Source organism: Typopeltis vanoorti, chromosome 13 (assembly GCF_054136105.1).
Source record: "Typopeltis vanoorti isolate ZY-2024b chromosome 13, IOZ_Tvanoo_1.0, whole genome shotgun sequence".
Lineage (NCBI taxonomy): Eukaryota > Metazoa > Arthropoda > Arachnida > Uropygi > Thelyphonidae > Typopeltis > Typopeltis vanoorti.
Genome location: NC_143561.1, coordinates 70,414,184 through 70,441,335, shown reverse-complemented (window position 1 = coordinate 70,441,335; position 27,152 = coordinate 70,414,184). Strand labels below are relative to the sequence as shown.

At 34.5% G+C, this 27,152-nt stretch overlaps 1 protein-coding gene across 2 annotated transcripts in view; it reads right to left on the bottom strand.

Moving 5' to 3' along the window:
- The window catches only part of LOC150100273 (tudor domain-containing protein 3-like), a 200,131-nt gene that overhangs the window by 72,933 nt on the left and 100,046 nt on the right, over positions 1-27,152 (bottom strand). For both annotated transcript variants that reach the window (XM_090402783.1, XM_090402784.1), the window contains exons 6-8: positions 25,495-25,597; positions 19,178-19,314; positions 7,273-7,429 (exon numbers count right to left, since the gene is read on the bottom strand). In XM_090402783.1, coding sequence (XP_090258909.1) covers positions 7,273-7,429; positions 19,178-19,314; positions 25,495-25,597 — 397 coding nt within the window. The remainder of the gene's footprint in view (positions 1-7,272; positions 7,430-19,177; positions 19,315-25,494; positions 25,598-27,152) is intronic.

The following is a 27,152-nucleotide window of genomic DNA, read 5'->3' as shown; positions in this document are numbered from 1 at the left end:
TAAAATATTTAAGCAATTCAGGTGTAAAAAAAACTCATGCACTCTAACAAAATACCAAAAAATATTGAAACCAAACTAGGAAGGAAAACAGGTGATAAAAACTACAGCTGCAAGATTTACTCAAAGATTTCTCAGTAAAAATAATAAACGTCTACATGTTTCACATCTACTAATGTTTTACTTGATATTCAAATGATACACATGACTAATCAACAGTATTATGAATGTTATTGTTAAAAAGCAAGTGAAGTTAGAGGCATCCAGATTATTTTGTGTATTCTCTAGTATGTTTATCTTCCTGATGAATCTGTTAGCAGACAGAAAAAAACATGCAGATTATTATTATTGATTTTTTCAAATACAATAAATCCTATAATTTTAATTCTTATTATACACCCTCTGACCAAAAAGAAACCAAACTTTTGATAGAAAATAAAACACAGGCCAATTATAATTATTCAAATCATTTCAATCAATATACTCTCCCTCAGCTTCCATACAACGTTTAGCAGGGTCAATTAATTCGTTAAATGAGTTTTTTATATCGTTGGGGGGTCGTGGGGATATATCATGAGGATACTGTTGAGGGTAGTGATTACTGCCACTTGAACATTTTCAATAGTGTCGTATCGCTTTCTTTTCATCAGCAAATGAAGTCGGGGAAGAGAAAGAAGTCACAGGGTGCTAAACAAGGTGAATACGATGAGTGATCCAACACACAAACTTGGTTTTTGCTCAAAAACTGTCTCACAATGTTCGAATGATGAGATGGTTCATTATCGTGCAAAAGTGACCAGCTGCCTGCATCACGAATTCTCGCTATCAATCTCTTCAAAACTTCGAGATAAAACTTGCCATTGACCGTTTGGCCAGGTGGAACAAATTCTTTGTGGATAATGCCCTTGGAATCGTAGAAACAAATCAGCATTGTCTTTACTTTTGACTTCTCCAAGCTTTTTCGGATGCCCCTCTTCTGGTGGTCTCCACTCAGCACTCTGGTGCTTTGTTTCGGGCTCATACTCAAAACACCACGTTTCGTCACCAGTAACTATCATTTCAAGGAAATTTGAGTCCTTATGAGTGGTTTTAATGAGGTCCTTGCAGTGTTTAATTTGATACATTTTTTGGTCATCCGTCAACTTTTGGGAAACAAATCACAAATTCAATTTACAAAGGCCCAAACTCTCAGTCAAAAAGAAAACCCGATTTCTGGTTTTCTTTGATGAAATCACACACTTTTTGGATGTTAAATTCACTCAGACCAGTTTTTGGATGGCCCTGCTTTTCATCATCCTCAAGGGTCTCGTGACCACTTTGAAATCGCTTAAACCACTCATAAACTTAAGTATGGGATAAGCATTCATCACCGTATGCTTTTTGAAGCATTTGATGTGTTTCGGTAAAACTTTTACCAAGTTTAACAAGAAAGTCAATCACAGCTCTCTGTTTGAAACTCATTTTCCGCCATTCGTCAAAACTATAACTCAGCTTCTAATGAAACAAATATCATAAGAAGTTGACACAACACTAATGAAAGTTGCCGCTTTCGACAACAAAAAGATACGTTAGGTTGCACCACTAGTTTCTTCTATGTTCGAAAAGTTCAGTTTCTTTTTGGAAAGTTGGTGTACTATGAAAAAAAGTTATGAACCAACATAAATTTTCACTAAAGCAAAATATCCAGTTAGGGGATTCAACTGTTTTACTGTACAAGAAAGTAAGTCTGCCAACAAGTTTTAACTTATAAATCGGAAAGTTAGAAACAGAGCAACTGACTGAAGAGTACAGACCACAGATATGAGAGTTCTGAGCAAAATTGTGCAGAATGAACAGATGGGGGTTAGCAGCAAAATCATATTAAAAATAGAAAAGAATGCAGTCATTAGCATTCACAAATGTGTGATAAGAGCTAATATAAGATAAAATCATTAATTAAATAGAATGAGAGAGAGAAAGAGAGAGAGAACTACCATATATGTCAGCATATAAGACGACTCTCAAATACTGCAGAAAACGCTTTGAAATTATGGGCCATCTTATACTGCGAGTATAAAAAGGGAAACTTAATTTCTTGGATGAACATTTAGGTAGTTACAATACATCGTTACATAAGAAAACAGGCAGTGTTTATAAACAAATCAGATTAATTTTTTTTACATAAATTTATTTAAATATTACAATAGATGTAAGTCTTAAAAAACAAATAATAATTATTAACCTCAATTTTCATGTTAATTTTCTTCATAATCTGTTGAAAATAGTTCTTCAGATTCATTGTTTAAATGATCGTCATATAGATCCCTGTTCGAATCCGGTGAATTGATTTCATTTTCATCGTCATCAGTGTCCCACAATAGATCATCTTCCATACCATCCATAAGATTAGATACCACACAAAAAGTGGTATCTCTATGATTTTATTACAGTCTCTACTTTTACTTTATTCCATGCTTTGATCAGAAAATTGCACAACATATCAAGTGATGCAGGGCGCATAGATCCACTGTTTGTAAATGATTTTTCACCAGTCAACATCCAATTATTCCACTCTTCTCGCATGTGATCTTTAAATGGTTTATTCAAGCAGACGTCTAGTGGTTGCATTATACAAGTTAAATCACCTGGTATAACAGCAATTTTTATGTTATTTTTTTCTAGAAGACTTTTAGTATTCTCAGTTAAATGACTACGAAACATATCCTATACTAATATTAGTATAGGATATGCATTTCTTCATTATACATATCCCATACTAATATTAATATGGGATATGTTTCGTAGTCATTTAACTGAGAATACTAAAAGTCTTCTAGAAAAAAATAACATAAAAATTGCTGTTACACCAGGTGATTTAACTTGTATAATGCAACCACTAGACGTCTGCTTGAACAAACCATTTATTATTTGTTTTTTAAGACTTACATCTATTGTAATATTTAAATAAATTTATGTAAAAAAAATTAATCTGATTTGTTTATAAACACTGCCTGTTTTCTTATGTAACGATGTATTTTAACTACTTAAATGTTCATCCAAGAAATTAAGTTTCCCTTGTCGCGTGTTCCACACATTATTTATCCATAATTTCACACCATTTTCGCCCAACCATCCTTTTTCGTGAAAAATGTACAAAAACACCTTAAGGAAATTTTATCTTAGGTTTAGTTTTACATTTGAAGATGATCGTTGGTTTTAACTTGGTTCCATCAGCCAAACATGAAAACACAACCATAAACCTTGTTTTTTCATGACCTGTACTTCGAACTAGCACAGGTCAAAGTACAGGTCATGACCTGTACTTCGAACTAGCACACTCTTACTACCTTTAGACTCCACTGTTTTACTGCTTATCATATCAAAGCTCATAGGAGTTTCATCCATATTTCCAATAATATTTGACAATAGAAATTTATGTTCTTGTCTCAACTGAATAATAAATTTATGGAAACTGGTAAGTTTGTGGTCAAGATCTGCTGGTAGTTTTTGAGCAATTTTTCTTTTCTGTCGTATTACCAGATTTTGTCTGTTCATAAAACAATTACACTATCCTGAAGTAGCTTGAAATTCTATACTTTCATCCAGATTGAATCTTGACAATTTTAGTGCATATGCTCTAATCATATTTCTTGTAACAATATAACCATTCTGCCTTTGTTCGAATGCCCATTCTGCAACCTAATTTTCCAGTTGCGGCCATCGGGTGATCCCCATCGCACATTTTTTCTTTGGCAATTTTTTTTTAAATATCTTCTTTCTTCCTTCATTCTCTTACCATCTTCTCAATTATGTCAAACTTTCTTGAAACAGCACAGTTATTAGTTTGCCTTGCCATTTCAATTACCCTTATTTTAAATTGAACTTCATACTTTCTTCATTTTGTTGCTTGTTCCATGATTTTAAATGATAACAATTTTAATAATCCTAAAATTTAAAAAAATGCAAAATTAATAATTACTGTATTTGCCAGTGTATAAGATGCACTGGCATATAGGACACACCCCCTTTTTTGTACACATTTTTTAGGAAAAAAACTTTATCACTGAATATTATAATGAATTTACAGTATTTCAAATATAAAGTAATAAGTAGGTTACTTTCAACAAATACCTAATCTAACTAAGAAAGAGTACCCACCTTTTAATCGTCAAAACCCAGAAATTCATCTCCAGAGGTAAATGAAGAGACATTTGAAACCTCTTCTAAATCAGAATCTGAGTCCTCATACAACAAATTGTCCCTGTACCATCCAGTGCATTACTAATTCCACACTTCTTAAATGATTTAACCACTGTCTCAGTTTTCACAGCATCCCATGAAGCTTTGACCCACTCACAAACTCGAAATGCTAGGCCCCTTCCTTCTTCCTGATGGCGTAACCTCAAAATCTGAAGACTGCATCCAGCTGTTCCACTTATTTATAAAGCCCTTAAATGGTTTATTAATACAGACATCTAAAGGTTGAAGCCGACTAGTTAGACCTCCTGGAATTACAGCTAATTGAGTTTTCAATTCCTTGAATTTATTTGTAACATTGTCTGTTCTGTGAGAACGAAACTAATCCCATACTAGCATGGCAGGCTTCTTCAACAGTCCACCAGGGCACCTAGACCAAATTTTATCTATCCATAACTTCATTCCTCCTCCATCCATATAGTCTTTTGCGTGAACGTGTACAAACACTCCTTTAAGCAGCTTTTCTTTGGGTAGTGTCTTCTTTTCAAAAATCAATAGTGGCGGCAATTTTGTCCCATCAGCACAGCAGGATAAAACAACCATATTGTGAGTTTTTTCGTGCCCCGAAGTTTTAATAGTAACACTTTTAGTGCCCTTGGAATCTACAGTTTTGTTTGAGGGCACATCAAAAGTCATCAGAACCTCGTCCATGTTTCCTATTTGCACAAGTTCAAAATTTTCTCATTTTCTTGCATTAATGATGAATCGATGAAATTCGATCATTTTTTCTTCATATTCAGATGGCATCTTTTGTGATATTTTTGTTTTAGTTCGCATACATAGCTGGTTTCTCTTCATGAATCTTGAACACCATGATGTTGATCCAGTAAAGTTAGCGATCTCTCTGTTAGTGGCTATCGCTTTCGCTTGATGAATAATCATTTTTGTAGACACTGAAAGTCTCACTTTTCTGTGGTCTAAAATTCAAGTATTCAGTTCTGCCTCAAGTTCTGGCCATTTTGCAGTTCCACTTCGTAGGTTATGTTTACTGTGAGTTGCTTTTTTTAAATCCTCTTCCTGATTCCACCAAGTTCTTATAATTTTCTCAGTTGGGGTGGTCCGAAATACCTCTCTGCAGCCCTGTTTCCATGTTCTTTAGCATATGCAATCACACGTAGCTTGTATGCAATATCGTAACAATGGTGACGTTTTTCAGACATAATTTGCCAAGAAATTTAGAGAAAATTTAATGGCAGAAATTTATCACCGTTCACAACTGCGACAACAATTGGAAAGTTTAAACGAACAGGACACAGCTGTGATCACTGATGACAGCGCATGTGCATCCACTGAACTCCATGTCAGTGTTTCTCAAAGTGTGGTATGTGTACCCCCCCGGGGGTACGTGAAAGGTCTTGGGGGAGGGGGGGGGTCCATGGCAATTTTCGGCTATGCATCATTAACGCATAGAATAAAATTCAATGTATCCGTGAAGTTCGATATCGTAAAATGTTCCTATTGTATCACCGAATAAGATACAGAGACATCTGCAGGCTGTGCAATATGTTTCTCAACAAATAGTGCAATTAGAGACAACTGGGATAAAAACGGCACTAACTAATGAATCACATGTCCCCCTCCCACAGAAAATGCTGTATGACTCAAGCAAAACCATATGTTGCACCGGCAACATATGGTTTTGTTTGAGTGAACAAGAAATATATAGTGAATGTGTTTCAGATATTATACAAAGAATTTGGTTGAAGAGAATTAGCATTTCAACTCAACTGTCAGCTTGTCTTTGTCATTTAGTAGCAAGATCTTTTGTTAATACCACACTAATCATATGAATGCAGATGTCTGAAGTTTGAGAAACACTGCTCTACATAACTGGAATGCTCTCACACACCACAAGGAAGCAATAAAGAAATCGTGTAACTCAGAACAGAGAAAATTTCCAGAAATGAAAATAATAAAAAACTGAGTATCGGTTTCCTGTTTTTCAGACCTATTTTCGAAGAAAAAAAGTGTGTCTTATATGCTGGCAAATACGGTAATTAAAATTGGGGCTAATCACTTTTAATTAGGGTAATTCATGTAAATACTAAATCTATGTTATGCAAAAAAAATAACGGATATAACAACAATACCTAATGCTGCATTAATACAAGAAAGAAGAAATTGGGGGATCGTCTTATACAACCGACATAAGCTTTAAACCTAAAAATAGCCTAAAATTTAGGCCTCATCTTATACACCAGTTGTCCTATACACTGACATATACTGTAAATGTATGAAGAGTGCATGAAGTTTGAGAGGAGGAAGAAGATGGAAAAGTTAGCAAAACAGGTGTTTGATAGTAAGATGACAGGAAAAGACCTAGAAGAATATTAAGATCTATGCAAATTGATATAGTTAGGGCTTTATTTATATAGACTAATGCTATAGAAGACTGAAAGGTAAGGGTTGAAAATATTGGAGGCATGATAAATAACATTAATTTGAAATGACAACAACAAGAAAACTGTTGAGAGAAGTTAGTTATAATGTAAACTCAATTATGTCATACTATTAGAGTATCCTGTATATCCTTTGAGATGTACAGGAAAGGATGATGTATTTTATAAGATACTAGCAGTATATGTGATTGAAAAAATCATAACGAAAAAAAAAAAAAAAACCATCAATAAACAGAATGACATACTATGAAAGCTTCTAAAAACATACAGAATAAAAATAAATTTAAAAATTATTTGTTTAAGTTAAGGGATATATATCCCATATTGTTTCTTAGCTGAATAAGAAACTCAAAGAGTTTCATGCCGAATATAGTAGAAACTATATAAAGATCAGCGATTCCAAACGTAAGCAAATACCTGGATTTGCTTAAGCTTGGTCCAGGTATTTGCTTACGCTTGGAATCGCCGATCTTTATATAGTTTCTACTATATTCGGCATGAAACACTTTGAGTTTCATATTCGGCTAAGAAACGATATGGGATATATATCCCTTAACTTAAACAAGTTATACGTTGCCGAATTAAAGCCTTTGGCTCTTCATATGTCTTTAAAAATTATTTTCAATATGTTAAAACTAACCATCTCTTGCAAGATGTAGTCTGTTGTTTTTATTTCCTCCAGTAGTACTATTTCCTTGAAGAGAATTTGATGTCAAGTTACTGGCATCTGATTTTGCTGAAATTGCTTGATCCACAAGAGAATTTTGTCCATCAGTAAGGATGTCTCCATCTTGCAGCTAACATACACAAAATAAATAAATAAAAATAATGAAATTGTGCAAAACCAAATATATTAGAAAACTGGTAAAGTTTCTTAGTTTTTACAGAAAGATGCAGTCAGGTTTTATAATTATTTATTTATATCTACAACTTATACAAACTCAAGATGCTCTACCACTTGTCCAGAGAAGGTTCTTACAACCACCAGTGCCTTATGTAGAAGTCAAGCTTATAACTACTGTGGTAAACAAGCAGTTTTTTTTTTTTTTTTTACTAACTGAGCTACCAAGGCAAGCAATTTGAACAAATAAACTAGTTAAATAAATATGTATATTTAGATAATGTACAATTAAAGAAATTCAGTTTAGATGAAATTGCCTCTTTCAAAAGATGGGGAAAATTTCTTGTTTAACAATAAAATCATCTTATTGATGGATAAAATACTAAAAGAATCACTTGGTTTGAAATCGTAAATAAATTGTAAGCATTCCAAGTATTAGTTTAGTGACACAATATTTCACGACATAATCAATGCAAGGTAAATCATAGATGATTTACCTTGCATTGCATTGAACTTAGTATATTTACCCAAGTTTATTAAAAAGCATGTGTAAACTTATTTGCGATACATTACAAATGTTAGCAGTAAAACTTAAAAAAATCTGAGACTAACAACAACAAAAACTTAAAGCCATAAAAATAAGAAATAAAAGTTGCCTGATTGAAACTGGAAAAGACAGAACACAGTTTTTGAATGAAGGATTTTTTTCAGTGGTTAGAGTTATTCATTCAATTTAAATATCGTGAATGAAACCATTATCACAAATGGGGAGAGGAGAGGATAGTTTCATCTTTTATGGATCCAGCTGTTCTTTAGATATTTTTCCAAAGAGATAGGTCAGTGTTTTAAACGAGACATGCATGTACATATTATAAACGAATAACAGATTATGATTACTTATACAGATATAACCTTTTCTTCTCCCCCCCCCCTTTTTTTTTTAATTTACAGAACACTTCACCCAGCACATCATGGGCATCTTCAGTATGAAAAATGGAACACAGCACAAACTTATGAGAAAGATAACGTAGGTATGAAATTATCAGTTACAGCAGAGTAGCATGATGCACTTATTATTAACACCAGACCTCCATGAAGTCTAAAAACTCACTGCATGAGGCAAACTTTTTTTTTTTTTGAAATCCTAGTTGGTGCAATAAAAGGGACACACACACACGCACAAACATAGAATAAAATAAGATTGATTAGCAATGTTAAACAACACTACCTTTCCATAATGGGAACAAAAGCAGTATATTAGATCTATTCAGATCTGATCAGTCTATTATTTCATTACTGACCAACACACTTTTGGAAGATACATTGGATATGCTTAATCAAGATTTCTTATCTGATTATCAAAATGTTTGTGTTTGTAATTCATTCTGGTTATTTTAGTTGCCGAAATAAACTTTATAAATAAATTGAAGGAATGTGAAATCTACTCAATTAGTCTTCTTTTTTATGGGAAATTTTGAATGTCTTTTCCACAGCATCCAATCCAAGCATTCAGTGTGGTACCTGTGGACAGTTCAGTAACAGAACTCCAAGTATTTATGAACAAAATTAACACCTTTTATCCCTGAAAACAGTTTACATTTGAAACTGAAAATAATCATATCATTATTTTAGACAAACCTCTATATTCTTGACTGACTATATGGAGGTCTTCAATTCTTAAGATATACAGGATGCTACACTTATGCTCTATTTCATTGTCATCTAGATCAAAAATCAGGCACTATAAAGCCTCATCCCTTGGGCTTACTCTCTTTGCTCCATGGATGCCATTATAATAAGAAACAGAATAAATAAAATCTACTTTTCTATTTAAATGGTTTTAGTGATACTTTCATCAACAAGCCCATAAACAAATACTAGGCTACAAATACCATCTTCAACTACTTAAGATATAACCTGTGCAGTAGTGGCCATTTCTTGCATTCCAAAAATCTCAAAGTCATTGTCAAGAATATTTAGAATTCTTGACAAAATTAAGCTGTATTCCATCTTGTCTGAAAGCATTCTTGATTGTTAGGTTCTGTGAAAGACAAACTTCCCCCTGCTAGTATTCCTTGGGTGTATCTCTTGCATTCATGATTTGTCATATCTTATTTTGGACAATCTGGAAGATCTGCAGCTGTTTGTTAGAAGGAACCTAAAAATTATATCAAGTATACCATGAGCTGGAATAGTCTGGATTTGCAGAACATGTCATCACCTTTGCATGAACACACATACATTTGCTGACAGACAATTCGAGTTCTACACAAGTAGGTTTCTTACTGAAAGAAAATTCTTATTGTAAGGAAAGTTGCAAAGCATTACTCCATTGTCAAAATCTGAACAGATTCATTGGACTACATTTATAGTCTCATTAAGGTTATTTTATTTATTTTTTTTTATACATCTTTTACTAACCCTTGCTAAGACTTTAGTTATAATTATGCCATTTAGCTCTACTTTGATGACATAGTAGAGCAGCAAGTTCATAATAATCCTTCTTTCATTTACACCTGTATACCATTGTTCCATCTTTTAAATCATGCTAAGGATGTTCATGACAATGAATGAAAATACTGTCAATAAAATAATCTCTTTCATCTTTTAGTATAATAGAGATTAGTCAGCCAGAGAGGTGGTATATCTCAAGGACAAAAATGTCAATCAAAAGGACACTCCTTGCAAAGTAGAGATTCTCTGTTACCCCATTTCTGAATGCAAGCCCTAACCAACTTTTCCAAAATTTTTAACACCACTCCTGAGATAGTGATTGGTTGATAGTTCGATATATCAGTCTTTGCACCACCCTTGTACAATGGGATTACAATATATTCTTTCCACTCCTGAGAAATCTTCCCTGTTCTGAGACTCAAATTAATACAGCCTCGTTAAAGGAATTGCCAGTTAAGACGAGCACTCTTTTAGCACCCATGCTGATATCCCATCAGCCCCCATTGAATTCTTATTCAGTTTGTGCAACAGCAGTAATATCTCCTACTCATACACCTGAGTTTTTTCATCCAGTGAAGAGATAGCAGTGAACTGAATGTTGCATACACCTGGTTGATAACTTTTAGCAAAATAGGCACTCGTTAGTTGAACAACATCTTCTGCATCTGCATTCAGTAAAGTTATTCTTTCATATTTATTCTTTCTTTTACTTGCAGCATATCGATAGAATTCTTTGGGGTTATCTTAAGTTTGCAGAACCTGTTTCTATTTATATTCAGCTTTCCTCACACAGTTGTGGCTCTTTTGGCCTGCTGCTTATAATTTTCATAATGGAGCACATGGCATTCCTTCCACATCATCTTTTTCTTACAAATCTCTTGCTTGATAAGGTTATACATCCATTTGACTCTTATCCTATTTATTCTTTAAACTCTTGGGACACATTCTGATATTGCATCATTTAAGTATTTTTAAATACTTCCCATTCAATGCTGATATTCTTCTCATTCAGCAACTGATACCATTGCACTGAACTCAGTACACTCCTCTGTTGGTCATAATTACCTGCTTTGTAGTTCAGCATGTAACCTTTTCTGAATGGAACATTCATAAACTTAGCCATTTCCCAAGTGAGTACTGCATGATCACTGTAACCAACTGTGGGCAGAATGTCTTTAACTGAAACACCCTCTATAATCAAATTAGCATTGTTTGACCTCAAGTTCCTTCTGTCATATGCTGCTTGAGGAAGTATACATTTCACTTATTTTTTATATACATGTATAATAAATTTATGCACAATCAACTGTGTGTTATATACTTAATTTGTTGTTCTTATTCCAAAAATGTTATGACACTATGAAGTAAAAATATCAGTAAATATTGTTTTAGATTTCTTTTCATATTGTTTTAATTTTCAACTTTTCTTGCTAGTAAAGAATAAGTGCCTATACCTACAGTTTTACAAAAAAAAAAAAAAAAAAAAGTGCTGTAGATACAGATGATTTGATTTATCAATTTATTAATGATCAGGAATTCATGTCTTCTTTTGTAAAGACACATATTTTGAATGAAACTTCTCTGAAATCTTATTTGTTTTAGTCTGTAGTCTGTACAAGAACCTCCAATGGACTCCGGTTATCCTGTTAATTATATATATTCCTCCATTGCTTAAAAATATCACAAGACTATTTTCATTCCTAAAAAATCAAATGCTAATCATCCATCTCAATTTTTTAGACTATTTCACAATATATCAGTTAATTGTTTACAGAAGATATTTACTCACGATGTTAAGCAAAGAGCCTTCATTCCTACTGATGTGCTGAAAATAATCATATTAACTGCCTTTTCTGAAACTCATCAATTGCAAGTTCTGCTGATATTTTGGGTTACAGAAAAAAAGCTTTTGACAGTTTCTCATACTGCTACTCTTGAAGCACTTTCAAGGATTGGTTGTCCTGTTCTTTTCAAAGATTACATTTCTGAGTTATATAGTAATTCATCTATTACAATAAGTATTGGAGATAAATATTGTTTATTCCTAATATATGTGACATTAGATAAGGAAATCTGTTATCATTGTTTATCTAAATGCTGTTATTGATGGCTTTCTTTCATTTATGCCACTGTATATTGATTTCAATTTGAATGGATGCCAAATAAATGCAATGACATTTGCAAATGATATGATACTTGTTGCCAAAACTAAAATAGGTCTTCAGGAGTTGTTAGACGAAGCTGTTCAGTATTTTACTCCCAGAGGTCTTGTCTTGCTATTAATAAAGATAAGTCTTTTACCATCATCCTAATACCATCAGGTCATGACAAGAAAACAAAAGTCCAGGATTATATCTTTAATACTTCCAGTCATTCTCTGAAACTTATTTTGGATGAGTGGTGGTATATGAGATTAATGTTTTCAGCTGTTGGACGACAACCTTGGTCAAGTCAACTTTCAATATTTCTGGATAAGCTTCATCAAGCTCCACTGAAAGCTCAGCAATGCATTTATTGAATCAATATGTTACCTAGATTATTCCATTCTTCAGTATTAGTAAAACTAACTCTGACTATACGGAATAGACTAGATAAACAAGTACATCAAGCAGTTAAACTTGACTTAGACTACCTCATTATGAGGCTGTTAAATCTGGTGGATTAGGATTTCCTGTATTGAGATGGATGGTTTCTTGCCTAAAATAGCCAAGGTTAAATAAACTCCAACATCCATCTTCACCTTTTACCACAGCTGCCTTTAGAACTCCTTTAATTTAATGAGAATTAACTAAAACATTACAATGTACTTTTGATAATGGAATGCAAATTAGTTCTAACTTCTTTGAAAAGAAGAGATAGAATACACTTCTGTCTTGCATTTGACATGAAGTCCTTCAGTGGCAGTTCTGTCTCAACATCTTTGGGTATGCGAGGGAACAAGAATGTTACCAAGATGAGAGTATATAGATCTGGTCAGGGTTAGGATAAATTCCCTTCCTACCAGAGCTTATTACAGCCTGTATTAAACATAATACAGATACTTTATGTGGGGGCTGGATATATGTTCACAGAGACTATGACACATATATCTCAATGTTGTTTCAGAAACCACAACATTAGAGTTTTAAAAGATATGATGCAGTATGCACCATCATAAAGAACCAACTAGAACAGAAAGGAGCCAATTATCAGGACTGAGGTAAACATAAGAAAGTCTGATCTTTTGGCATTAAGAGATGGTATCATCATTGTCCTGGACATCTAAGTCTGTATATTACACAAAGACCAAGCTCAGTTGAATAAAAATAAGTTAAATTATTATGCCTCTCATCTGACTATTAAAATACACTGTTTAGAAAAATATGGCTCATTGCTGGATTTTTTGCCATAACTATCTCAAATAGAGGCATGTGGTGTGTAAAGTCCTATAAGCTGTATGGGTGTTAGGTTTTAGTACCCAAGACATCAAAACACTTTCCAACCAAGCCCTTCAAGGAACATTGGTCAAGTGAAGGATGCATCAGCAAATGATGAACAGGATACATAGGGAAGGCATTGGCTACTCTTTGACATACAACAATCAAGTATGTATCTACTACTATGTTCACTGGGCATCTACAGATGCCGTATGGTCACTCCGAGGCTCAGTGATATTCCACACCAGACCTCGCCATGTAGTCCTGTTATCTGCTTTTCTGGGAGCCTCAACTCTCTGAAGATCAGTCACTCCACACATGCCATCCATCCATCTCATTGATGGTCTACCCCTTTTTCCAGGAACTTTACCTTCTATTACTAATTTTCTTCTGTCAATATTAATAGGATATTGACAGAAGAAAGTTAAAATATTTTGGACACATAGAAAGGATGGAAGGAGGACTTCTCAGAATATCCTTAAGGAGCCTTAAAGATCTACTGATCTTTTCTAACACCCATTAATTTGTACACCTTTCAGTATATGATATCCTCAACAGCCTTCTGTAATACCACATCTCAAAAGCAGATATCTATTTCTTATCTGACTTCCTTAGGTTCCAAGTCTTGCATCCATAAGTTGCTGTTGGAAAAACAACTGCATCCAAAATCCTCAACTTTGTTCCCATGGAGATAGATCGATCCTTCCAGATTTTAGACAGGTCTCTGACTGTTGTTTTTTAGCCATTCCTAACCTTTTTCTGACGTCTTCTGAACAGCAATTTTTTACATTAATAATGGATCCCAGGTACTCAAACTTGCAGACTTCCTCAATTCTTTCTCCATTAAGATACACTTGTTTCTCAAGAGCTTCTCTGTTTGTTTTTCCTTTGAGAACCATGATCCTTGTCTTGCTAGAATTGAGTTGAAGTCCTCTGTTATTACTGATCTTGTTAACTTTGTCAAGAATTAGTCCTAGTTCTTCCATGTCATTACAAAGGAGTACTGTATCATTAGCATACCTCAGATTACTGATCAATCTACCTCCTATCCTAATTCCTGTCCTGAGCTCATCCAATGCTTCACGCATGATGTCCTCTGCATATATATACTAAACAAGTGAGGAGAAAGTAAACCTCCTTGCCTAACTCCTTTTCCAACTTGAAGCCAGTCAGTCAATCCAACACCTGTTCTTACCATGGCTTCTTGCTCCTTATACATGTTGGCTATGAACCTGATAGTGTGTTGAGGAAAACCCATTCTTTTCATTACTTCCCACAGTTTCTCATGCTCAACACAGTCAAAAGCTTTAAAGTAATCTAAGAAACACATTACCAGAGGGAGTCTGAATTCTTTATATTTTTTTTTATGATCTGTGTAAGGCAAAGGATCTGATCTCTGGTGCCCCTACCTTTCCTAAAACCTGCTTGTTCCTAGGGCATCTCTGCCTCAACTTTGGCCTCAATCCTATTTAGCATGATCTTTAATAAAATTTTGCTTGCATGAGATATCAAACTAATAGTTCTACAATTCTTGCATGCCTTCATATCACCTTTCTTATGTAGCGGTATGAAAACTGACTTCTTCCAGTCTCTAGGCCATGATCCTATCTCCCATATCCTTGTAATCAATCTATGAAAGACTCTTATACCTCCATCTCCTGTGGCCTTAATTAACTCTGTTGGAATTTCATCTGCACCTGGGGCTTTACTGCTGTTAAGCTGCTTAACTGCTCTTTCAACTTCATGCCTAAGTGGAGGAGGTTCCAAATCAAAATTGTGGGAGGACTCCACATTTTCTTTATCCACTCTGCTGTACAGTTCTTCACAGTATTCTTTCCATCTGCTTTTGATTTCCAACTCTTTTGTTAGTAATGATCCATTCCTGTCTTTGATGACATTCAATTTAGGCTTAAACTTGTACTTTAAGTCACAAACTAATTAAAACATCCTTTTATAATTATGCCTTCTCATCTGGAACTCTATTTCTTCACATTTATTAGTATAGAACTTTTCCTTGTCCTGCTTGATGGCTCTTCCAACTTCTCTATGTAATCTCTTGTATTCTTCGGTCCCTGTGTCTCTTTGTTTTTCCAACCGCCTTCTTTTGATTAGTTCCTATGTTGAATCTGATATCCATGGGTCTCTTGGTTTTCTTATTGGGCCGAGATACTTCTTTGCTGTATCCTGTATTATCATCTTGACTCTTTCCCAAAGCATTTCTGGTGAGTTTATATGTATCAATGGTATTATATATATGTGTGTGTATGTGCCACTGAAGTGTGCTAGCTATTGCTCAAGTGTTAGGTTATTGTAACACAAATAAAAATCAGATCATCAGAAGGAGGATAATAGGGTCATGACATTAATGTAAGTTTTCTACCTTTTGGCAACTTGTATATGAAAACATGACTTCTGCATTACTTCAACCTTAGTATCACCTCTGGGTCTGGCTCCCACTGAAGAGACCTCAATCAAGGTCAAAACCGGTCTGGGTAGTGACCCTTCCCATAATGCTTAGCATTATACATGTATGCAAGGATATGTGCTTTGCATTATGGGATACTAAGGCAAGTGATGTGAAGTCTTAGCTTCCTTATACGAGTTGCCCTAGTCCTGAAAATACTTCAGACGCAAACTTTGTCTGCTTACACTTGGATAAAGGATTACACCAAGTATATAATTTCTTGGTAACTCTAATTTACTTCATTAACAACAGTTTACACTTCAAAGAAAAAATCTCAGAACTTCATCTTCACCCTGATGATCTCTTAATCTGCCTGAATGCTGTGTCTCTCTTCACAAATGTTCCTCCAGATGAAACATTAAAATTACTCCAACAAAACTTTTCCATAGATATTCTTTGTCCTCTTCAAGTTTGACAAGTTTTACCATCAAACAGAATACTGCTACATGTAGTCTTCTTTCACCTATCCTGGAACTACACATACTGGTCACTAAGAAACTTGTATTTAATACCGTGTTGGCCCTCCTTTAGTCCCAATTATAGCACATATGCAGTTTGACATAGATTCCACAAGGTGCTGAATTGCATCTACAACATAATACCAGGCATTCACCATACAGCCCTTTAACTGGCTCAGATTTGACAGAAGAAGACTTTATTCCCAGATCTATTTTTCTAACATGTCCCATACATTATCAATGGGATTCAGATCCAGGCTTTGTGGTGGTCAGGGAAGATGGTGGAAGTTGTCATGTTCGCTCAACCATTGTTGAACAATTCTTGAGCAATGGACAGTCACACTGTCATCCATGAAACAACCATCACCTGCTGAATAAAAAGGCAACATTGCAGGATGAACCTGATTGGCAACTATGTTCAGATATTCCTTGGAGGACACCTGACCTTCCAGCAATATCATGAGATCCATTCCATACCAAAAGAACATACCCCCACACTATGAAACCACCTCCAGAACCTTGGATGGGTTTACAAGGCAAGCTGAGTTCATTGCTTCATGGGACTCCTGCTAAACTCTTCCTCTGCTGTCAGTACAGAACAAGGTGTACCATGACTCATCAGACCACATGACTTTTTTTTATTTTTTTACCAGTCACAGTGTTCCTGACACCACTGGACAAACCTGCCAGTTCTTCACAAAAATCAGAGGTTTCTATATAGCCATGTGACTGCCAATACCAATTCTATTCAATTCTCTGCATACAGTTTGGTGAGATATGGGCTGGGAACAGCCTTCATTAAATGCTTTGGTCAACTGCTGCACACAGGAAATTTTGTTTGTCTGCAAGTTTTCTCAGATGATGGCGATCTTGTTCCAGACAGACTGTCTAAGGACCACAAATACACCTCAGACAAGCAAGTGGGTTATTTTTCCACTGATTAAACACCAGGGATATCTCGCCTTTTGAGAAACCATCAGTCAGCTCTGCTGTTTTCAAAATCATGGTTCCAGTCAGATGGGCACTCACAATAAGCTCTTTATCGAACTCTGAAAGATCCTTTGTTTTTCCCATCGTGATCAATACTAGTGATGATTACAGACCAGCAACATTCATAAATAGTTGCCTAGAACACATGGTAATGCATGTGACCAAATATTTTTCATATATGCTGAGTGATGTTTATAAACATCTACATAAATGTTTCTAATTCAGTGGCAGTATGTGCACTTAATGGAATGATTTGAACAATAACTGATTGATAACATCCTTAACTGCTTGATAACATCCATCTATCTATCCTAAACATTCCTTATGGTATATATTCTTCCAATTGCACCTCCATAGCGCAATTGGAAGAACGGCAGTACATCGCGCCCTTCGATTGGAATAGGCCTAAGTTAGATTCTTGTCGCGACGGGAGGAATCTTTATCTGGACGACTTCAATTGAAGGTGAGTTAGCCGATCTCTTACGGAGGTAGCAGGGTTTTTTCTCCCGGAAACTCAGGTTTTTCATCCCGCATACAGACAAAATCAGCCCTTCAGAATACACGCAATTTACAGACAAAAAATACTAGTTGTGGTGGGCGGTAGATGGCGTTGATGGAGATGATTCGTAGTAGAGGTTCGGTGTAGTGGTTGAGACAGTTGTAGGTATCCTCCCGCGATGAGTCTTTGGACTCCTTGGAGGTATCAGGAATAATAATAATAATATAGATGATATTTTTGTAGCATGGCAACATTCCCTTTCTGACCTTCAAGATTTACAGAGCAACAGTTACTAGAAAAGTATTCAGATTTCCTTTTAAGACTTTCTTATTAGTCAGTCAGATGGCAGCCTTCAGTTTTCTGTTTTTCAAAAGAAAACCCATACCGGACTTTATATCCATGTTCAGTCACATCACCATCCTTGTCAAAAACCTGGCACCTGACAAGACCACTTTCTTAACTAATGGCTTCAATAGATAAGAAGGTGGTCCTTGGCTAATGGCTTCAATGAGTCCTTGTTAACAAAGTCATTATTAATGACATCTATAAAATTATAAAAAATGGAGGAACTCTATAGCACAATAGTCCCTTCATTGTCTACCTCCTGAGAAGTTGTCAACTGTATTGCAATTTTCTACATCAAGGGCATTTCTGAAAGGAACAAAGTTCATTAATTAGATGTTACATTAAGTAACTTTGTCCTTTCTAGGCTTTGCAAAGAATAAACTTCCACCTTTGGTCCTGTGTTTATCAAATTCCTTGTAATTGTGCGTTAGCATATCTGGACCAAACTGGCAGGTCTGCAGCTGCTTGTCATGATGAGCATTTCAATGTGACAATATTAGTTTCAATAAGCCAGAACAATCTGGACTTTCACCAAATCACATCTTTTGGAAAAAAATTATGGTGCTACACAAACACAAACACAGTTTTTTGTGGATTGATTACAAACAAAACTGATAAACCTTACTTCATTGCCTTAATTCAGATAGAAACAATAAACTGGACTTAACCCCCCCCCCCCATGGGAAACAGTTCTTTGTACATCCCATTCACCACAGTCAACAGTTCTTTTTTTTTTATTTTTTTTTTTTAACAACTTATTTAAAAATGTCATTAGGAGCTAAAGGTACTCTAGGCTGTCCCTCACTCTGCCATTTATGTGTAGCTCCCATGTTCTCATTGTTGAATCTTCATTTTGTTACTGGTGCTTGTTTAATTTGAATTTCATAATCATGACATGGTCTTGATATTGGGTGCAAACTTCATGGAAATAAAACTGTTACATAAGCTACTCCACTGTAATTGTTTTGTTTAGAGGTTATTTATATCTACAAGTAATACAATGGGGGAATCTCTATTGTAGCAAGTCCTCCGAGATTAGATTAATTATCACATTTTTAAAAGTACAATTAAAAGATACCTGTTTGCCTCCACCAAATACTTTTCTTTTACTTTCTTTTGCACGTGTAACTTCAGCAATTGTGGCACGCCTCTGTTGTTCAAAAGCTTCATTTTCTTTGTCCTCTTTTTTGCTTTGATCAAGTGACCGAAAATTTCCTAGGAAAAAGCAAAATTTATCAAAATTTTAACTTAGATCACTAATAAATAAATAAGTTCACAATCAGCACTTCTTCACATAAATCCTTCTATAATAATATTCTTAGCATATTGGTCAATTAGACTGCAAAAAAAAATTAAATCTGAGATAATTTGCATTTATGGTATGCAATTCAGCAATTTATGGAAGCAACATTAAAAATAATTGTGGAGTTTCATTTTAATTTTTTTTGTTCATGTCAATCACAAGAATGACTGTCTAAACTACAACACAGCATTGTTATGCATGGAATAGATAAGAGGTTGGGAAGGGACAAGGAACTTGATATTCCAGATAACTCACTGGATCCAAATGACAGGGCATTTATCAATACATTCTGCATTATGTTTCCTTGGTACAAATACACTTAGTATAACACAGACTCCATGATAAGATTGTTTACAATGAGAAGATTAGATGCTGGAAGATTACCATTCAAGGCAAATTTAACTCCAAAAGCAAACCAAAACAGCATCAAGATAGAAAAAAAAAACTTGACAAATGTCTAAAATCAATCTTAATTTTAGACACTTCTAGCTGACACAAATTAATATGAATACAAGTTCTGTATGAAATGAAAAAAATAGTTTATCATTCATTATAAAGGATTAATTTTTTATAAAAGATAGTCCTGAAAGTTCTTACACTGTTCCAACATTCTAATTTTGAACCACAGATGCCCAAAATTTGTGAAATGGATAACCATTTATCAAATAATTAATTTATATATACGAGAGGAATCTGGAAAGTTCTGATAAAGACCTAGAACAAAAATGATATTAAAATAACTGATATAACCACAAGAAAGAACATAGAAGGGTAACTTATGTTCTTATACCCTTTCAAAACTTTGCTACTAGTATGTTCTTTCTTGTAGTTATATCAGTTGCTTTAATATCATTTTGTTCTAGGTGTTTATCAGAACCCTCCAGATATCAGAGGGTTCTGATATCAGAACTTTCCAGACCCCCCCCCCCCCTCTTCTCTCTCTCTCTCTCTCTGTGTATGTACACATTTATATATAGTGGGTTTTTGTCTCCCAGAAACTGAGGTTTTTCATCCCATAAACTCAAGAAAATTGACCATAGAACCCACATTATTTCAGACAGTAACATATCCTGTTAGGGTTAGGTACCAAGAGATGGCATCCTGTACATCCCTTGAGGCACATCAGGAATTAGATGATGAATTTCTAATACTTTGATCATTCTCCCATTTTCAAAGTTCTTTTCAGTATTTCACTATATATTATTATTATACAGGTATTGCCAAAGAGTGAGAAGACTCATTATAGGAGATCCATTATTCTTACAATACCTATCATACTTTTCTTTAAACTCATTCACTGACAAAGAATTCAATAACCACCTCTGGGACTCCATTCCAGAGGTCCTAACACTCTTGCTAACCACACTTTTACACAATTTCCATGGGTAATCCCTTGCTCTCATATTCAACGTAGTATTAATGATTACTATGTTATGAACATCAATACTACATTGAATATACTGCTTGGAAAGAGGTCGACAGACACCATAGTGCCCACCTTAATAAGATGTAGGATCTCCTTTCCACAAGCGTGTGATAGCAATCAATGTGAATTTTGGAACATTCTTCCTGTAAGCATGTAATGAGGTCCTGGACTGTTGTGGGGTAGACATCCCTTGACCTCACCTGACACAATCCGGTTCATCCCACAGATATTCAAACGAACATGATTCATGTCCACAAACCACACAGTTACAGCAGCAGCATTATGACAGTGCATAGGTCAGTCTTGGTGAAAGACAATGGTCAGTTCCATAGACATGCCACAAAGTAGGAAGCATTGCATTGTTCAGAATGTTCACATACCTCTTGGAGTTTAATGTCGTGGCACTACAAACAGGACCATACCACTACCTCCAAATTTCATAGTTGGGGTTACACTCTCTGGTAAGAGACATTCACCACACCTATTAATCGGCTCAGTAGAGGGTGTAGCATGATTTGTCACTCCATAACACAGTTTTCCAAGCTTCCATGCCCCATTGTACACATTCTTTGCACCACTGAAGACAATTATTATCCACATTATCCAAACCAACACTGTATGTTGGTTTGGATAATATGGGGCTTGCATATTGCAGTCCTACCATTGAAACCCATGTTGTGAGCCTCGGTTCTGAATGTTTTTGTGCAGATTCGTGTTCCAGTCAATGCCTGGAACTCTGCATTCAACATGTCGGCTGACGAATGGCAGTTGTTACATATTATCCTCTGTAGTATCCTATGGTCATGTCTGGTGAGTGGTGAATGGTCCACTGTGGGTAGCACTTGTATGTGGGTAACAGTCAGTATGGTATCACTGACTGTTGACTCAGGATGGTCCAATTTGTCAACAATTTGCCAAACGGATAGGCCTGCAACATGACATCCTATCACAATGCCTCTTTCAAACTCTATCAATTCCCTTCTCATAGCATTTAAACAGGAGACAGTTGCACTAACTTGGGAGCATCATATTCCTACAATTTATACTAGCTACAAACATGTGGCACGATGGGCCTTGACTTATTTCTAAGCAATGTATTTGAAACCTCAAAATGTCTGATATGGCACAGCATGGTATTGGCACTGAATGCAATATCCTTCTCCAAAGAGGCAGTTTTAAATATGAATGAATTGTCAAAGAAAGTTGTGAAGCCCTTTTACATCAGCCTAACCTGAATCGGAACGATTCTCTCTCTCTCTCTCTCTCTGTCAAAAGTTTCTCATTTTATGTAAACATCATCATTTATTAATATTAATTTCTAGCACACATAATCTGTTTTTAATTGGTAAACTGATTCCTTTATGTACCTTGTATTCCTGTTCTTTGATTTGCCTGTTTCTACACACTGATGATGTACTGTTATTTTCAGTACAAAATATTTGCACTTTCATTAAAGTTTATTACTGTGGTAATCGTGTGCTTTTGTTGTTTTATAAGTTGGTGGCCTCTGCATCATTACCAGAATTCATTGTGCTGTCCTCACAACTTGTACAATGTGTCCTCTAAATTTTAGATTTCTATCCATTTTCACCCTCAGATCTCTTATTTCCTCCACCTTCTCCAAACATATCCACACCAAGTGCATACTCTACATCTCATCTCATCTTTGTCTATCCAAATTTTTAACCGTTGCCACTGAATCTCCAAGATTTGGTTCTTGTTTTCAAACTCTCATAATTTCTTGAATAATGTTTGTGTATTTAAGTGTACAGTTAACCTCTGAAAGATGCTCAAGTTTGATTCATTTTAAAATTTTCTTGAATGCTCTTCTTTTCAATATGATATTTACTTTTATCCTGCTCAAAACCAAATATGATCGCTTTCTATTCATATCTCCCATATACATTCATGTAATTAATCCATCAAGTAATGCGTGCTAATCAAAATCGCATTAAGCGAATACAATAAACAATAGGAATAATTATAATTCATCCATCAGCGTAAATTTGGGGAAAAAAATAACAGTATAAGCTATATTAGAGGATAAAATCATCAAAGTTAATAAAAATCAATTGCTTAAATTTTTATTTAATGTCTAAACATTTGATTGAACTACTTTTTTTTTTTTTACAAAAAAAATTAAGTAAAAGATGTTTGAATTGTGCTCAACTTTTTCATCTTGTCATGCAATTTGCGATAGCTGGCGATTGCTTTATCAAGAATTTGGCGGACTTCGAAGCTTCGTTCCATATCAGGATCAAACAAACTTTCCTTAGCATACTCAAGGCGATTGAAAACTAGCTCAAGTTCTTTTGCAGTTAGCTTCTTAGTCGTAACATTCTCTTCTTGTTCACACTTCTTATCTTCTTCTTCATATGCATGCTGTTCTTCTAGTTGAAGGAGATTATTCTTGCTTAAATGTTCTGAATGGGAATCAAGCAAGTATCTCACATCATTATCCAGTTCATTAAATCCAAGTTCTTTTCCAACTGTGCTGATTTCTTCAATAATGTTAGATCTTGTGCACGATAAACTAACATAGCTAGAGTTTAAAGTCGTCTTCTTCCTCCTAATAAAAGTGTAAGATGATCTTTAGATACTTTGTATCCTGGTTGAGATGGTTTACTTTTAGCTAGGAAAGTTTTTGTTGGCATATGTTTCCAAAAGAGACCAATTTTGTCGACATTGAATATTTGCCAATCGTCATAATCATCCTCCTGAATTATCCTTTGTTATCATCAGCACAAGCAAATTCCCCAGTTATTCTTACGTTATGCAGTCCAGTTCGATTTTTAAAACGGTCAAACCATCCTAAACTCGCAGTAAAGCTTTCACATTCCTCTTGAAATTTGGTCTCTTTCAATGAGATAAAAATATTGAGAGCTTTTGCCTGAATATTCCCTGCACTAAGAGGTATTCTTTTGGGGTTATAATCCTCAATCCAGAGTGATAGAAGATGCTCCATCTCTATCATTAAATGGCTTCTATTTTGGGTGATCTGAATGCTTAAAGCAGTAGCAACTTTTCATTGTTCTTTGTATTCTTTGCTCTTATTTAATATAGTCCGAACTGCAGACTCGCTGTATCTCAGGTCTTGCACAATCATTGTATTACTAGCAAGACTTTCCTGTCTCTTAATGACTTCCAGCTTTTTTGCTCGCTACAGATTGGTGACAAAAACTTTCGCATAACGTAAAAAAATCATGTTAACTGATTAATCACTCGCTTAAAGCGGGAAATGGTATCACTTCACTCAATTGTGCTAACTGATTATCATGCATATGAAATTCGTGTTAAGCGAGGTTTTCTGTATTCTCCCCCCCCTCTCAGGTGCAGATATCACTATCAACAATAACAAGACTACTTCTCGTGTGTTCTCTCTGTGTGAATTTGTGGACATCATTAATCAATCATTAAAAATGTCAGTAAAATAGCTGCTTTCAAACTACTTCGAAATATATAGCAATAAATTGAAGTTTTTGGAATAAGTTTTAAGCAAGTTTCAGATCTAGTGAATGCAAAAGAATTGTTTTTAATTCAATAAGTGAACCAATATGTAGCAATTTACAGATGAAATCATAAAAAATAGACATCACCTGAGAATAAATGATAAATTATAACCTTGAAAAGCTACATAAATATTACAAAAATTATTAACTAAAAGCAAAACTCCGTAGACACCTCAAGAGTTGCAACTGTGACTCAGTAGCAAATCACTATTGCAGTTATTATAACAATCATTAGGACAAAAATTTGATCTACAATAATTCCAGTTGAATTTAAATATTACATGATCAGCAATTGTATTAAACAGGACATAGCCTCCCAAATTTAGAGCATCAAATCCAATTAATAAAAAAATAAAGATCGCCTAAAAAAAAATAAGTGGAAAACGTACAATAAATATTTCTTTTCATCTCTTTTCTGGAAACACCTCTACAGGTCGCATCATTCAATTGATTTCAACCAAATTTGGAGTATAGTTATTTCGTATGCTGTTTTACACTTCCCTAAGAATTTCACCCAAGCAGAAAAAAATGAAAGGGCCTTTATGGAAAGGGGGGGGGGTCCTTTATAAATACTTCTGTAGATTTTGAATAAATTTGCTGGGGGATGCTTCTTCTTCAGATACTTGTTCAGGTTACATTGTTTAATCATATTTGACTAAATTAAGTCAAAAATGACTAAACATATAAAGTCCCAGACAATTTTCATATAACTGGGCCAAAATGAAGGGAGAAGAAAAAAAAATATTGCAGATCCCACAACAAATCATATTCAACCAATTTTGATAATTTATTTCACAACTGGTTTATCTACTTGATCTAAAATACAAGTGCTATCATTAAAAGAACATTTCATGTATAGAATCATAAATCAAGTATAAAGATTGGAAGGAAGTTGCAATTTAGAAGTAACTATATTATACTTGCCTGGTATTATCTTAATTATTGAGAATGTAAGTACTCCTTATAAAACTGAGCAATACCATATCATCATACCAGAAACAACAATGTAAAAAATTATTAAAAATAACTTCAGTAAAATAGTTGATTTCAAATTGCACCCAACTTCTTCAATAACTGGTTATTTATTTTTTTTTACTCAAGATGTAAAACTGAGATTAACTTTATAATATAAATTATTACTACATAATATACACTACCTCTCAGAGTTTTTAATACCCCAGTATCAATATGCTGACCAAATGGAACCCATGGTGGTGGCCCACTGTCTGAACTTCGTACATGGACATGAGCAGCAAGATTCTGTAATAAATTGTAAATTTCTTAAGGTATCCATGAAAATTAAATTTATTAGGTTCAGCAACTGCTAAAAAATGTTTTAAAAAAAGTTTGCACAGTCGAACTTCAATAAAGATTGTTTCGAAACTCAATAAAAGTCGAAATGAATTATGGACTACTACCCCATAATTCATAGCATTGTACAGTTCTAAAGGATGCATGCTTGGTATTATGGGATACTAAAGCAATTAATGTGAAGTCACTAGCTATATACAAGTAGTTGTGAAGTTACTTCACGTGCAAACTTCATTTACTTTTACTTGTATAAACAATTAAACAAGAATATGAATTCTTGGCAAGTTTAATTTAATTTATAACCAAGTGAAATAAAAAAACTTTCTATAACATTTCGATACTTAATTTTTCATCCTCATCAAAAATCATGCCTAAATAGTTGAAATGTTTTTCTTGTTCTATAGGTGCTCACAGAATACAGTTGAAGTTTTCTTGTCCCTGCCTATTTTCACAGTTTTGGTCTTATTTGGTCAGTTTTATTACTGATTTCATGTCATATTTGTAACAGCAGTTGTTCAGTTTATGGAATCATACAAATGTGTACTAGATTTAATTAAGAGCATAAAATCTTCATACAGTAAAGATCTGAGATTATCTCCAATTTTGATATTAGCTTTAATTCCACTTTCCTTCATAATGTGATTCATGTAGATGATGAATACCAGTAGAGTTAGTGTTTGGCACAATGTTCCATTTACATCATATATAATTGTAGTGTTTTTGAACAGCTTTTCTCTCAAAACTTTGTTGTAAGCATTTTCAGATCTACATAATTTAAATATAGATCCTTGTTATTTCTTATAATTTCTCAACTATTTATCATAAAGCAAAAAACTGATCTGGACCACCTCTACTGTCCAATCACAGATTCGAAAACCTAATCTGGCAATGTGGAAAGAAGAGTCAATTCATGTTGAAGGGGAAAAAGAAATAAGCTGATTTACGAATTGGTCACCAACACGCAAAATCACCACTATACGTAAAATTTTCCAACTGTTATACAAGCAAAATGGTTACCACTTTAAAAACTACAATGTTCATAAAAGAAAAGTTAATTTTCCAATGTGTAATAATAAATAACTCATCCCACAAGACAGATTGATTACCCTATTATCGGAATGGATTCTCCTTCTAACATGTGAAGAAGTGTCGAAGGGTCTCGTATCTGTGGGGGTACAGTATTCGGCTTGAACCAAGCCGAATGTAATTCTCACATTAAATTTTGTTTCCTTTTTATATTATTATTGTTATCATTATTACATGGGCACCTTCCATGGAGTCTGAAGACTCATCATGGGAGACCCAATTTATCCACACAATCTATCATACCTCTCCTTGAACCCATTAACAGATAAAGTGCAAACAACCGACTCTGGCAATCCATTCCATTTATTCACAACTCTCAAGTGAAAAATCTAGTCCTCATTCCCCTACTAACCACAACTTCCAGGAATAATCTCTTGTTCTGCCTCCTCTAGCTAAGTGCTGAAACATTTCCCCTACA